General features: G+C 44.3%; 1 protein-coding gene across 8 annotated transcripts in view; it reads right to left on the minus strand.

The window, feature by feature from the left end:
- Positions 1 to 16,052, minus strand: part of SULF1 (sulfatase 1) — a 176,470-nt gene that overhangs the window by 47,353 nt on the left and 113,065 nt on the right. For 6 of the 8 annotated variants that reach the window (XM_082721181.1, XM_082721179.1, XM_082721185.1 and 3 more), the window contains 2 exons: positions 11,413 to 11,564; positions 8,932 to 9,101 (listed from right to left, as the gene is read on the minus strand). In XM_082721181.1, coding sequence (XP_082577307.1) covers positions 8,932 to 9,101; positions 11,413 to 11,564 — 322 coding nt within the window. The remainder of the gene's footprint in view (positions 1 to 8,931; positions 9,102 to 11,412; positions 11,565 to 16,052) is intronic. The other 2 variants (XM_082721184.1, XM_082721183.1) reach the window with 1 other exon arrangement.

The following is a 16,052-nucleotide window of genomic DNA, read 5'->3' on the forward strand; positions in this document are numbered from 1 at the left end:
GAAATAATCACTGTGAGCCGAGTGAATTCAGGAGCATTTACCATGAACTCTGCTGGTTTGCTCTAGTGCAAATTTCCCTTGGGGTGAACCTGGAATTTCTGTGCTACACAATTGTTTACTGGGCTATTCCTATGCATGCTGAACAATAAATGCTGCCTGTTGTTATGCATTTTCAAAATCTCACTTCTGATAGTTGAAAATGCTGTTTTGGGGTGCCTGTGTCGCAGTGTCTGCCTTTGGCTCAGGTCATGATCTCAGGGTCTTGGGATCCAGTCCCACATCAGGCTTTCTGCTCAGTGGGGAGTCTGCTTCTGCCTCTTACTCTCCCTCTCTGTCTCTCTCTCTCAAATAAATAAATAAAGTCTTTTTTTTTTTTTTTTTTAAATGCTGTTTTGGTACCACTGAGCTTCTTGGATGCTAGTTAACTAGCAGAAGTACAACAGCACAAATACCAGCATAATAGTGAGCACAGAAGACACTATCCCTAAAATTGTATAAATTGTGCTCAGTAGTGTAAGTCAACTCCTTTTTAAAGGGGCAGATTTGCAGAGTAGGAAAAGCAAGTGTGGTTCACTTTGCTCATCTGTAAATGGGGATAATAGTACCTTTCTTAAAAAGCTCTTTTGAGGAACAGCAGATCTATTTGTCTATCTCTATCTAATCATCAATCATCTCTCTATCCATCTATCACCTATTTATTATCTATCTATCTGTCTATCTATCTATCTCTATGTCACTTGAAAGTGCTAGTACAGAGGCACATGCATTTTCTATATGAGCCAATAAACATTCTATGTAAGTGTCTGGTTGGAAAAATCCTGTTGCATTAAAAACCAAACAAGCTCTCCAGGTATAACCTGCTATTCTTTTTAAGAGAAATTTTCAACATAAACTTTCTTATGTTTACCCAGGAAATGACTCAAGAACCACTTGTCCCGTGTTTTTGGCCTGAAAGTTTTCCTGATATCTAAAAGTGAACACGGGTGGAATCAGCCTCTTCAATCTCAGGGGCTCATGCAGTAGGAAAGGATGTAAACCCTGTTTCTTATTCTTCACGCAGCATGTCGTGGTACAAACAGGATTAGATGGAGAGGCTGAGCAGGATGACAGAGGGGGCTTCTAAACCCCATCGGAGAGGGATTTTCACCCGCAGGGGTGGCTAGAGGTCAGAAAAATAGAGCAAGTGGGTCATGAAAGGTCCCCTAACCATTTACTGATACGTGTCTCGAAAAAGAATAGGGTTATAAAAGATCATACAACGTTTCTTTATAATACCTAAACATCTTCCTCTTACTGCCTTTGATGTTGGTTTGCCTTAATTTTGAAATAAATCGAGTTGACTTTTTTAAAGCCACAAAACCTCAACACAAATAAAAATTAACAATAGGGAACCGAAACGAAGACTCGCAGCGGGCAAATTATATCTTCTACCAGCTACCTTGATGTGCTTGGCACAACTCCATCTCACTTTGAGGAATGGGGAAGGTCGCAGCAAATTACAAGCCTCCAAATTGGGCTCCCGGATTTACACAGTGACATATGTTAAATCTGGCTTATATTAAAAAGGAGAGTTCAGGTCTGTTGTCAAAGATGTCCTTCCCTACCCCCAACTGCCTTTTTCTCCCCCACCCCCTTTAATTTCTCCAAGTGGGAGCTGACCCCCAGCTCTGGAGCTGAAATCCCAGGTGGGATCTCAGCAGGGGGCAAGGGGGAGATGCATTTGCCTTTTAAAGGAAGACAGCCTGCCCCTGCTTCCCACCCACTGAACAGCAGCTGTTCCGGGACCTGCAGGTGGAAGGTCGGGGGTCGCTGGAATTGACAATGTTGCTGAAAAGTGATCTTTTGCCAAAGACCTGTGGTTGCCTCCTGCTGGGCTCTTCCAAATTCCTGGAAGATGCAGCCTTCTGTCCTCCAGTGATAATTAAGGCTTGCTTCCTTAAGAACTGACTCACAATGACTCAAACAGGGCCTGGAGCCCTCAGCTGGAACAGCAGCCACTGAAAGGAGCAGGTAACTGTTTTGGGGAAAAGTGGAAAATCACAGGTCGGATTGTTCCAGAATGTTTTGGGGATCAGACCTGAAATCTCATCCCAGCTCTGTTACTGACTACTGCATGATCTTGGCAATGTTTTTTTTTTTTTTTTTTTTTCCCTTTAAGACTGTTTCTCCTTCTATGTAATGGGCATAACGACTTCAGAGCTTTGTGAGGGTTTAAGGAGATTTCAGTGACTCCAGAGAACACATCCTGGGACCACATCACACTCGTTCTCATGGGTAGCTGGGAAAGATCTCGTCATTTAATAGCTCTTTTGGTTGCAGTGGCAACCCTGAGGAGCAGGCAGGACACTTTATTCCCATTTCATAAATGAGAAAGTAAAGTGTACAGAGGTGGCTCAGAAATTCCTTCCTGGGGCCGGAGTTCCTCCCATGACGTCACAAAGACCAGAGTCCTGCACCAGAGTCCCCAAGGAGCACCTCAAAATCCCTGTCATTCAAAGATCTGATACATACATTCCTTTCTGCCAAAACTAAGTCCTAAAATCCTTAGCCTTCGTACATTAGCATTTTCTGCTCCCTGTTAAGTACCTCCCACCAGCTGCCCAGTGTCTGCTTTCGCTGACAATACATGATCAAGTCGGACCGTCCAAGGCATACTGGATGCATCAGCGAAAAAGACAGATAACAACTGCTCTTTGCTTAAAAACTGAGAGGAGAGATGACTAAGTTGTCGTTTTTAAGTTTCTGTTGCTTTAAGGAAAAAAAAAATCCACTTTGGGGTCACAGTCGCACATGTCTGACCTGGTAAGTCTCCTTCTTGTCTGTTCCAAGAAGGATTTTAACCAGTAATTCTGCATTCCAGGCCTTATACTCTCCCCCAAACCTAGACTATTCTCATAGTTTAAAATGTTAACTTTCCCCTCATGAGGCTTCTCCGCACATTGCTTTTTCTTCGTGTTTGAATTTATTGCTCAGCACTAGATCATAGATCCTTTTGACCTCACATTTGTGCCTTCAACCTTTGCCGTCCGTGCCGATTCTCTCTGGGCTTTGATTCCCTCTCCTCTGCTGCTTATTGGCATAACGAGAACACGAATCCTGAAAATCAGTAATGTCACCTTTCTTTCTGATGGGTGGGTATTTGGGGAGAATAATTCTCACTAGACGAGAGACGGTTTTAAGAAATGCATGTGTTGTGTATGAAATCCATATTCCAGGAATTGCAAAGAACTTAGCAGTTCATTTTTACTGCTGATGGCCTTTACTGTCACCCAGTGAAAAGAAAGACATTTCTAGCATTTCATATCCGCACATGTGTTTTCTTCATTTGTTATTTAGTCTCGGACAACAACAAAAACTCTAATGATCTAACTCTTAAAGAGCAGTTGTAGTGGGTCCGTCATTCTGTGAGAAATGAAATAGGTTTCAATTCCCAGAATAAGCTAGTTATATAGATTTAAGACACACACTCAAAGCATTAAATTGGAAATTCTATACTTAATCTCCCAGGCCACACCATCTCAGCTTTCACTCAAATTGAACTTATTTAATTGACTTTGTAGAGATATTCCCCACCTGAGTTCAAATGTCTTTAGGTAGGTAACATTTGAACGCACGCAGAATAATATCAAATGATCTTGATTATAGATACCGCAGGAAACTAATTTAAAAAGTCTTCTAAGATGCTGCAGACTCCAACAGAATTGTGCAAACCCACACACGGGAGCCACTTCTAATATTAACTGTAACTGTGACAAGGGCTGAGCAAAGCAGGGGAAGTACAAAGGTCACCTGGGGGCAAGAGATCAGAGGTTTAGCTCCAGCTTTGTCCCTGTCTACTTATGTGACTTGGGCAGAGCCATTTGGGTCTTTTATTTTTTTGAAATAGAGTTTGGGCCTTCATTTTTTAACCTAAAATGTTACGGCATTCGATGATTTCTAGGTGTCCTTTAATTCATAAAACCGACTGCTTAAATATTTTTATGCTATCAAAATACGTTTTAATGTCACCTGGGATTAACACGCTCATTCATTTGCTAAACAAAAAAAATATCTGGCAAGGGATGGGGAAGGAGACATGTTCTCCAGACACCGGAAGCAGAGAGGTAAAACTTGGCCCTGCCTTCTGGAAAGAGCTATCTTGCCTAACTCCAGGGCCTCATTCACACCGTATCTTGTGTGAATGCTGCGCCCTGGAGGTGTGCAGTTTGACTTCAAGGGTCTGGGTAAACAGCCAGTGCCATGGGATATGCAGTCAATGACAGAGAGAAGAACAAAGTGGGAACCCAGGGAGGGAGCGATGAGTTCTGCCCAGATTAAAGATTCTTACGGAGAATTTAAAATTCTCTCATCTTCAAAAGCATTTTCTTTTATGGATCTGTGGAAGCAATGAAGTGAAGATGTGCAAATTCCTCTAAGGGAAAACATTTCTTTCCCATTTCGGACAACAGAGGTGCTTTAAAAACTTTGTTCTGAGGCTTACGCAGAGGTTGTTGTCCCTTTAGCACACTTTGTCATCCCCCAAACTGCGCTTTTAGACCAATTCTTGCCAGTTAGAGGAGCTGGATCATTCTACCAAGAGTTTAGATTTCACTTGAACCGGTGTTGGTGTGTTCATACGCACAATCAGACACATTTCCAGGGACAGGGAGAAAGAACTGGTGAAATGGAATAATAAAAAAATTTCAGTTGATAGGAAGATGGTTGGTAGGAAAGTGCTGAGGGAGTCTCTCAGCTTCTCCCAGAATCCTAGGGTAGCTAAATAGAGTCTCCTTCCCTGTCACTGCTGCACATTATCACGTCATGGCGGCCAGGAGACAAAAGCTGTGTCACAGAAAGAGCGAGGGTATAGCAGTCCTAGGAGGATCCTGGGAGGTTATTTACAGAAAAGGACAGTAGGGTCTTTGCCACAGGGAAGAGCTTTAGGATAAGGATTATCATGTGTGATCTTATGACGGAGACTCCCTCAGGTATCACCAGGCCTAGAACAGCTGAACCGCTTCTGATTAAGCAGTGCCTCCTGTCACCAAGGGTCCATATCTGTCCTCGTACTTAGTTGGTTGGCAAAACCTTCAGCCTTGAAGTGTAAAGCCAGCAAGCCAGTGTTGGCCCGGCTTCCTTCCTTTGTTGGGAGTGGAAAGTACCGTGGAAACACGACGCATTCACTCCGGTTGGAGAGGCCAGACGGCGGCCGCCTGAGGCCACACGAAAGGCACCTGGATACCGCGTGACCACCACGGAAGGCCACCGCCGGGAACGCGTCCACATGACTTGCTTCTCCCAACAGGGGAGTGTCTACAGCTTCTCCTGTTTGCAGAGGGCTTGCCAAACATGTCTGCAAAGTATGCTCGAGTGTGTGGCGAATGTTTTTGCTAAGGAAACCTGCCATTCAGGGGCTCCATGCTCCACAATTAGCCGCCTGTCTTCATCTGTCTCACTCCTTTTGTCTACAGACTGAACTGTGGACCTGTGCAGTCACTCACGGTGACAAGAGCCGCACACGGACTCTCGCCGGCCCCCTCCTCCAGTGAGCAGCAGCCAGGGAGGCCTGGGCAACGAGGACTCAGCTAACTCAGGCCTTTCGAGGCCTGAGGGAGCCGCAGCACCTCTCTCCACGCCGGGGACACCAAAGCCCAAGGCTTAGCAGCAAACAGAGGCTGAGTCGCCTAGCCAACTGCATGGATTTTCATTTTCTAGCGCTGAGGATGTTCTCCTCACTGGCACTTGCTCGCAGCACCCATTTTGCAGCAGGAAAAGATAACACAGCCCAGATGGGTGTTTGTATTGCCTGGGTGTTTAGAGCGGCCGGGTGCGAGGGACTCGTCCCAGTGTGAGTCTTAGCTTGTCAAGAGCTTTGTCACATCACAATGGACACCTATCAACTTGTCATTTCTTCAGCTGCTTCTCCTGAACATGAAGTTGAACCAAATGAAATTGCACTTTTTGTGGGTCAGGAAAGAGGGCCTCAAGAAAGCAGATTTATGTGGTTCTTCTGAATGGAAAAGATCAATAAGGATCAGCGTCCATGAAGTGGCTTCTGTGTCCCAGGCCCTCTGGGGGGACTTGACCTGTACTTCCTGTCTCAGTTTGTGTTCATGATATCATGTCAAAGTGCTAGTATTATCCCCATTTAACAGATGAGATGATGGGGTTTCCTAGACGTTAAAAAAAGAATGCCCACAGGCTTTGTAGTGAGAAGACATGGAAAAAGAACCCATCATGCTTATTTGTCTCAAAGGCCTAAATACTTTCACTCTGCCAAGTGAAGATTTTTTTTATAGTCACTAGTAAGCCACACAGGTAGTTCACGGGAACTCAAAAGAAATAACTGAAGCAATTTTCACGAGAAAATGACCGAGTCACTTATTCTGTCACTACCCCACCAAATGACCTCCGGTGACTCTGCTTAAGGTCATGTATAAATTCATTCAGGTCCTCAAAATTCTGCTAGTTTCCCTTTCTGGCTTTATCCCTTCTTGCCTTCCTTGTGCTCCATTTTCCTAGGTCACTTCTTAGATCGTCTCACATAACGTGGTGGCCACTTGTCCACGCTGCATTTTCTTCCTGAAATCATTGAGCCAGTCTGTAGGATCAGCTGCAGAAATCGTACCCATTCTTTGAGGCCTGCTCTGAAAGTCAGCTGGTCCATGACTTTTCCGGTGTTGAGAACGCCTCTTCCTCCAAACTTCCATAGCCCCTTGAAGGCCTGTCCTAGTACTTATGCCTTCTGTTCTGACTGGTGCTACGGCTGTTTGGACACTTGCCCATCCTCCCCCCAGAGTAGGGGCTGGGGGCAAACTCATCCTGTAAAGGGTCAGAGAGCAAATACTGGGGGCATTGAAGAACATAATGTATTTGCTACAACTACTCTGCAGTTGAATTGTGAAAGCAGCCACAGATAACACAAAAACGAATGAATGTGACTATATGTCAATAAAGTTTTATGAACAAAAGCTGGTGGCAAGCTGGATTTGGCCCCAAGAGGCCCATGCCTGTCTTTGCTCCCTGGTTTCTGGTTGTAAGCAACTGTGTCTTCCTCGTGCCTACATCCCAGCGGTACTGAAGAGCACCACTCATAAATATTGTAGAATCAAATAGAATTTGTAATTGCTGGGCTCAGAGATGCTGTTGTTCAGTGATGATGAAGGCCCAGGGAAATCTGCAGATTCCTCTCCTCCTATAATTGTCCGTGCTGCCACTGGCTCTCAGAACCTCTTGACCTATGGCTGATTTTTCTGTAGGCTCAAGACCTTGCCCAGAAGCTTCAAAGCAGGTTGACTTCTAAGGAGCCATAAAAAAAACACATTTTGTCAATGCCCTCTCAAAAATATCGGTAAGGGTTACAGTTGTAGCAAGCCTCCCTAGGCTGAGCATCTGCCAGTGTAACAAGAAAACTGACACAGAATGATTTTCTGATTCAAAAAGGAAAGAGAAAGTTGGGTCCCAGGGCCGGGAAGAAAACTACAAAGACCTTTCTCTTTCACTGAACCAGCAGGTTGCCCATCTGTAAGTGATCTAGAATGGAGAGCCCCTCGCCATTTGTGGGCTTTGCTCATGACTTTTGTTGCATGGTTATATGTAGGTAGACCTTCTAGAGGTTTGTATATCCATCCACAGCGTTCTTTCCGAAACACAGCGGCTCACCCAGACCACATTCCCCAGGCGCAGGGGGAAGCGGCTTTCTTTGTTGACAATAGTTCATGTTGAGATGCTTCCATCCTTCCATCCTGACTGGGCATTTCAGCAGGGTGTCTGTCCTGGTTTTATATTTACTGTTAGTTCCTGTCCTCAGTCAGCTCTGACCTCCTTCCTTCTTTCTAAATCACTTGATATGGCAGAGATGACCTGAATACCACTGGCCCAAAGCCATGAGTTTACTAGTTATAAGATAAAAAAAATAAGCATATAAGGGAGGATTCTTCAGGGATATATAATGACCAGCAATAACAGTGCCTTCGGTATGTCCCTCTTTCCATAAATACATTTACTCAATTTTCTTTCTGTCTAGGATTGTGGCTGGGAAATCAGTGTGGGTGAGAAGAGATGCTACTTCAGCATAAACAGAGCAAGAACCAATTTTGGAGGTTTAGTGATGAAGGAAACATACCAGTTCCCTGGTCCCTACTTTCCTGATGGCGGATCCTTCCGTAGACATAGAGCCAAGCGCTCTGTCAGGAAGGCTGTAAGTTACTACAACGGACGGGAAGGAAGTGGGTCCAGGGAGTAAAAAACAAAATCATGTTCTTTGCTGCCAAAGCATCCGGACTTTTTCATTTTTGGCTAGGGGGAGTTACCAGCCTAACAGGGCTCTCTGCCTCACTCCCTCCTCACCCCAACCCCTCTGCTGGGCCTCCCCTCCCCTCCTTACCAAAGCTCCTGCCTCTCAAAAGGAAAACATCAGGTTATTTTAAAGCCGTGACCTGAGAAGGCCTCTCGGGCAAGCCTGCGCAAGCTGCTTTCTGCAGGAGTCCTAATTGCACATCTGCAGCAAAGCTGACCCCCGTATTCTCCTGGAAGACAGACCCGTGTTTCTACCACCAGAGACCAGGGGGCGCCACTCTGCCGCTACAAGGAGCATACCCTTGGATGGTTATTTTTATGAGATCATGCTCAGGGATATTATTTAAGACAACCGAAGGGAACACCTGATACAAATTTCCCCCATTCACCGTAAGTGCTTCTCATCCTTTCCATTTAGCTACTTAACAAAGTTTGGACATACTCTGACTCCTAATCACGCCATGAGACCTGGTCCTTATGCCAGGCCCCATGGCCAGCCTGCCCCGTGGCCTCTTGGCAGGAACTGGTTGATGTTTCTGCCTCGGGAGACGGGGCAAGGAAGGAAATGGGGTGAGGGAGAGATGGGAGGTGGGAGGTGGGGAGCAAAGAAAAGGCCCGTGTTCAGCAGGTCCCAGAACTGATGTTATTACTCACATGTGTTGGGAAGCATTGGGGTACAGTTTTGAAAACTGTGGGGCCGAGTCCTCGGGGCCGTGGGGCGCAGCGTGGCTGATCACCATCATAATGGGCCTATGGGGATACATTCTCTTAGACATTTTGAAGTAATTAATGCTCTCGTTAGTGATTAAGTCTGTGAAGTAGTCCTGAAACATACATTTGACACAAAACAAAAATTACAAAAGGTGACATTCATCAGATGGCATTTGCATACTGCTTTCTTCAGAACATCTCACTCAATGAAGGCACGAGGCCTCAAGTGGGAAGGAAGGTGATATCTTCCCAAATGGACGAAATCAGTTGCCAGTTACTTTCTAGGGTGGCTAGCTTGGTAACACGCAAAAATTTTATTTTAAGTAAGGGCACAACTTAGCAATTAGGAAAGAAAAAGAGTCCAGTCAGTCCTGTTTGCTCAAGATAATGATCAGATCTGGCAATCCAAATGCTAGAGCCCATGAAACACCGGATACATATTTCATTCTCAGATTTCATTGATGTAATTCTTTGACAAAAAATTTAATTACTTTAAGGGCAGGAAACATCCACGCCCACTACAAATTCACAGTTGCAGAACACGCCCCCACCCACACACATGCGCACGTTTGCACACACACAAACAAAAGGAAAGGTCTTTTCTTTAAATTTAAAATTCACCTGTGGGAATTATACAGTAATTGCTAAATGAAAGCCATAGCTCAAATTTGGGTGCACAGGGAAAAGCTGCAGTGTTTTATCAATTAATTCACTTGAAACAGTAAATATGGGGAGCATTTGATTTCCTGCAGACTATACTGTTAATTGCACAACTAAAATGATACAGCTGCTGGGATTTGAGCCTGACTGGCTAATAAAATGACTTGAGCTGCCATCCGAGGGACGGATGCAACTCCATAAGGGGGAAGGAAGAAATGGAATGAAAAGGAACGATGAAAACTTAAACCACCTGCTTCCTCTAAGTGGGTACTGCTGGCCTGGAGCTCCACTGCAAAGTTTATTCAGAAAGTGCCCAGACAGCATTCACAGTGTCAGAGGCTCCCAGGCATGACTAATCACATGTAGATTCAAGGACCAGCACAGCTGCCAAAGCCATGCCCAAGGGAGGAAATCTGTGTCACATGTCATTGTGAGGACAACTCCACAGGCCATCACCTTCTTCCATGGGAGTGTCTGTTTCATTCCTTTTTCTCACTAAAAAAAAGGCCATATATTCTTTTCGGACACAGTTGTCTTTGACACTTAATCAGCTGTGATAATGGGCAAGTTACGCTAATTTTAGTCTTTGGAGGGAATCTTGATTACTTTGCTCTCCTTAGGACAACAGGGAAAGAAAGGTTAATAGCTTGAACAAGGAGCATGAAAGCATCCCTACAGATAAAAAATGATGGCAGTGACAATTAGCGCACTTTGTAGGGCATTGCTCAAATCTGCCTCCAAGGTCCCCGCCAGCTCTCGACTTTGATGAGTCTGGAATCTTATTAGCAATGTTTGTGAATTCATTTGCATTCATTGTTTTCTGAAGGGGACAGAAGAGCCACACTTACACCTTATCTCCCACCAAGCCCCCCCCCCCCCACTCAAATCAGGCCAAGCATAAAGCCAGCACCATGCTAAAATTAAACCAAGCTCCTTCTCTCCGATTTTCACCAATGGCTCTTTCGTAGTGATCTACTCTAGATAGAGCAGATTGCCGGCTTCTTTTAGAAAAGTGAGGAAGAGCTGGGCATGGCTAGAAGAGAAGAGGATATTTTAGGCTAATTAGTGGGCTAAATTCGAAGATATTTTCCCCTTCACTCTTGTTGTCTGAAAATTGTTTTATTTTTGGTTGGCAATCACAACCAATTTTAAAAAGTCTAATCTGGGATGCATTTGTTAGAGATACGGAGGGACGTGTTGATTTCAGTTTCTGTGAACAGATCTGGAAATCTGAGGGTTGATGGCCCCAGAGCTGTGGACTCTCGCTGCCATGGGGCAGGTGTCCTTGTCACATATCAATGCTTGGTCAGACAGGAGGAAAAGCAAAGAATGTGGTTTCCTGACCTTCGATTATTGTGCTTGTCTGCTCTAGACCTGAAGCCACAGATGAAATGCACTTTCACGACAGTGAAAAGCAAAATGGCACAAGAAGAACACTGGATTATGTGGACAAATCCTCTAGGGAGCAGAAAAATAAAACAATATCACGAGACCGAGTGGAGGCGTCTATGATTTTCTTGATGATACTTCATCAAAGGCTGATTGCCTTTCATCCTAATGAGGGAAAAAAGAATCACTATTCAAAGTCAGTGTTCCTTGAAAGTCTTTTTCTTGCCTGGAGTTTAAAATTACCTTAAAATTTCTCATTCTAACATTGTGAGAACATAGAAAGCCAATCTCGCGGATAAGTTAACTCACTGAAAATGGCTTTTCCCCATTATGCACACAGTAAATTGATGCAGTGTAAAAGTGCCTGAAAATTACCTTTGCATAATCAAATCCATGCTTTTCTTTGATGCCATTGCGACAAACAGTGTAATTATAGAAACGAGAATTCTTGATTAATCCAAGCCATTCTCGCCACCCAGGAGGGATGTAGCTGCCATTATATTCATTGAGGTATTTTCCAAAAAAGGCTGCAAAGGGGAAAAAAAAAAGGATTATTTTCTCATATGAAATGATTAATCACAAATAAATGCATAAATGCATAAGTATGAAATTAGGATTTGAAAAAGAATAAAACCAAAGTAAACCTTGTTTACAATGAATACCGAAATAATAGTGTAATACTCTGATTCTTTGGCAAAGTGACAGACGTACATTTCCCTTTTGAATAAAAAAGCATAGCACCCACATACACAGATTACAGTGCAATAAAATCACCATAATGATCATGGTACTCAGGGTGCATCCATTTCTTGTGGATCTGCTGGGATGAAAGCAGAATGTACCCTTTTGTTAAGTTGATTTAACAGTCAGAGAAGTAGCCAGTGGCAATGTGGTGTGCTGTCTCTGGGCAAATACTGGGGGCTGAAAATTCAGTCTTGGTGAGAAAGTAAGTTTTCTAACTTACTATTTGTGAGTTATAAATTATGAAAACAGTATAGAAAAGCCTGTCTTTGTGTTTGCATATCCAGAGTACAAATTTTCCAAGTCATGGAACCACGGTAAACTCCATTTCTTAGGCACATGGTGAGGGTTTCTATGTCATACACATTTTATGGCATTGGTGCTCACATTATGTGTCTTTTATGAACGTGTATATCTATTCTTGATAATGAAGGATTCTGGTGACACAGAAGTACTGCACAGATGACTAACTTTCATAGAATCATAGTTGCACAGAAGTATGTGGGACACGGACTCTCTACTGCTCATTGACGAGGCCCCTGGAAGGACTTCACATTTCTAACTTTGGCATGCCACTCCCAAGGAAGGCCACTGGGCAACAGAACTTACGGTCCTGTCAGAGGGAAACTTTGGATTTGGATGTGGTCCTCTACCACAGATGATGAGAAGAGAGGAGCAATGAGGAGGGAGTAAGTAGGAAAGGTTGGGGTTTCAGGAGCAAAATGTGTTAGATCTTGAAGTCAAATGCCTTATAACTATCAGAAGGGGAGACAAAAATGAAAGAGGGTACCATTACTGTTTTCCCCCTTTTTTTTCTTTTTTCTTTCTTTCTTTTAAATATGTTCACTTACTCTAATCACACTGCATACACCACGTTATCACCACGGACATTAATTCAGGTTAGACAAGAGAGCTTCACAAGTGCAGGAAAGCATTGTGGAGTATACCCAAGTTTGTGGCTAAGGTCTGACCAAATCACCTTGCTGAAAAGTCATTAGCCACTTCGATTATAGGTAATGCGTCAACATTTAGGATTCTTACAGAGAAAATACATTGCATATGTTTAAGAAGTGTTTCTCCTATACCCTTGCCTTAGTACTAAAAATCCACATTTCTATTTCAAGATGACATTCAAAAATTACTCTAATACCGCAGCAGCGTAGCTCAAACTCGGCCGTTACAGAAAAACCAAACTGGGATCCATTGTTAAGGTATTCTCACGTTTACATGCAGGATCCTGAGATAAAGCCTACTTCCAAGCAGCTGTGACCGTTTTTTTTTTAGGTTTGGTATAAACACACACACATTTCCATTTGTGGGGAAAGCAGAGACTGTTATAGCCCATACGCTGTTCTGAAAGGGTTCTTTAAGAACCAACCAGCCCTCAAAACTGCAGGACCCAATCAGTCCATAAGACAAAGAGGGTACTATTCCTAATAGTTGTAATTCCACCAGGAAGGCAGGCATAAACAAGCCCTGTTCTGGGTAACCTACATGTTTGGTCACTGTAGTAGCCATAAACATAGCCTTCCCCTTAAGTAAGAAGGAGTAGAGAAATTTATATATATATATATCCAAAGAGGATCTCTATATAAAATATATATATGGGGTATGTTTGTGCGTTGTGTACACACATGCTTAGACCTGCGCATACGTGTGTATGTAATACACACATGCAGGCAAGCTTTAATATTTCTGATTTTTAATCAAGGCCGCCATCTTTCATTTTAGGGAGAAACTCTGGCTAGCCAGATGCCTTCCGTGTCAAAGCCACTGTGCATCTTCACTAAGCAGGCTTCAGGCGCCTCCACTTACACACATGAAGTAAGTAAGGTAGTTCCTGGATGACGAGCCAGGGAAGAAGAAAACAGATCCCTGAATCAGGCAATTTACTGGTATCGCTTTTCAAGCACGCCTTTCTGAATCTCAGTCTCGTCCACGACACGTCTTGATGGGCTAGCTAGCTCGCTTTCATCCTGACACACAGCTACCTGTAGGATACCCGCAGCTGAGTGTTTTCCTTACTCTTCATAGAATCGTCCAGAATGGAATGAATCCTTTTCCCTTCCCAGTTTACTTCTCTCCTCAGATACTCTTTTCTTCTCCAAGAGTCATAATCGTCTTCCTGGTTGACCAGACATGGCACCCCAGGTTACTTCCCCGGTTCACCTGCTCCTTTGGCCCCCTTGCTACGAGGAAGCCACCACCTGAAGGTTCTATGCGGATAACAGCTCTTGAACCTGCCCCTCTTTCTCCAATGACTCGTCACCCTTCATGAATACTCTCAGTCTCCTGCCAGCTCCCCTAGCCAGCCTTCCGGACCTTTCTACTCTTAATACCACCTTCCTGAAGAATGACTCTGGGGACATCACCCATTGTCACAATCGTGGACGGACCCCCCCACCTCAAGTTTCACTTGATAGAATCAAGTTTAATTTGATAGCATGCCATGCAAGGACAAAATCCCTTTCTTTCCATTTCCAACCCCAGCCCACATTTCTTGGTTATCTGTCCCTCTCTCTGAAGAAGGCATTTTCTCTGTTTGCTCTGGTTTTCACCTCTCTGCCTTTGCCAGTGCTAGTTCCCTCATCTCCCCGCTATGTATCAGGGCTAGACCAGGTGACATTCTAATCCCAGTCTTTGCCCAGTCCCCACAGCGATTTGTCTCTTTGGCTCACAGGGCATCTTCCCTTCCCTCCTTGTGCTACAGTCATGTTCGTATGTAAGGTAATCCCCCTTAGTCTGTAAGGCTTTGAGTGCAAACATTGTCTTTGCCTCATCTCTGTACTCTCCCTGCTCCCCATCCTTGCACATAGCATAGGGGGTTTCATAGCTTTTGTTTCTCGCACTGAGGTTCATGGACCTCTGTGTATTCCAGGGATTCCACAAGTTCTAGACTGATGTTTTCACTGCAATCAAAAGTGGCTGGAGCTGCCATTTCTGATTAATTTTCTTTGAAGAGCTAACTCAAATCGAGAAACATAGCAGTGTTTATTTGTTGAATGAATGCTTACATGTTGAGTCTGTAAATGAGTATATCCATCAAGCAGTCAGTTGGCTTAACGCCCACTGCCTGGTTACCCAGCCAGGCCCTGGAGCCGATCGATGGGTGTGGGACAAAGCATACAGGATCTCAGGTCAGATAGGACTCAGGATTTCCCTCTGAGCTGACTACGCGCAGTAGGAATTCTAATGAGGGTTTCTCGTCTGCAGAGACCAACCACCTTTTCACAGAGAACCACGAGATGATTTTCCTTTCTGACGAAAGGCAATAATGACTTCCAGTCAGAGGGAGCAGACGAGGGCCACACCCCACCAACATAGAGAGGGGACTATTTCCAGGAACTTTTCACTCAATAAGCTCGAGCCCAGATCTGTCCTCTGGCCTGCTCCTCATCTCCAGGGTACCCCCCCCCCCGGCGCCCCTCCTTTTCTCTCCTTTTCTCTTAAAAGAAGTAGAAGCGTACAGGGGTTTGGAGTATAAACCCTGGAGTTGGCCTGCCTGGGTTTAAATCCTGGCCATGCTATTTGCCAGCTGTCTGTCCACAGGCAAGTCACTTGGACTCTCTTCACCTCCAGTTCTCCCATCTGTAAGACCATGAGGATCATCGTAAGAACAGTTGCTGTGAGAATCCAGTGAATTAAAACATATGTAAAGCGCTTCAAACAGCGCCTGGCACCTAACAAGGGCATATTAAATGCCACTTCTGCTCGTATTCTTATTAGCAGCTCCATTACTATGGTCCTCCCATCCTTGAGTCCTGACTCAAAGTCCTTTACCACCCTGTGCTATGAGGAAATCTTGTCCGAGTTCTGCACTTGTGTGCTTGAAAACATTTCTACATCTTTTTCCTGCCCAATCAGACTTATTTTGTGGCAACAGGTTCCCATTTGGCTTACATTCTCCTGCTTCATTAGTTTGTAGATTTTTTTCTGGCTTCATTCATTTTGTTCTCTTTTTTTTTTTTTTTTCTTTTTTCCACTGGGGGCAGCCATGACAGGTCATTCCTGCCCTTCCCTCATGGTTGTCCTTGTTGAGTTAGTTACCTCTGCTTTCTACCTATTGCTATGGCTATCACCCCTCCCTTCATCCTCCCCTTATAAACTATCCCTTCAAGTCTCTTTATAGTCCCTGTTACAGGCTTCAGAACTCCCTCCAGGTTTTCGGTGTCTTTGAGCTAATGGAGTGTAAAATATGTACTCAGGATTCCAGATGTGCCCTCACCCATCACACTTGTTCCAAGAGAGACCAGGACCTCGTGCGTCACCACACA

Source organism: Mustela nivalis, assembly GCF_964662115.1.
Source record: "Mustela nivalis genome assembly, chromosome: 2".
In the NCBI taxonomy this organism is placed as follows: domain Eukaryota; kingdom Metazoa; phylum Chordata; class Mammalia; order Carnivora; family Mustelidae; genus Mustela; species Mustela nivalis.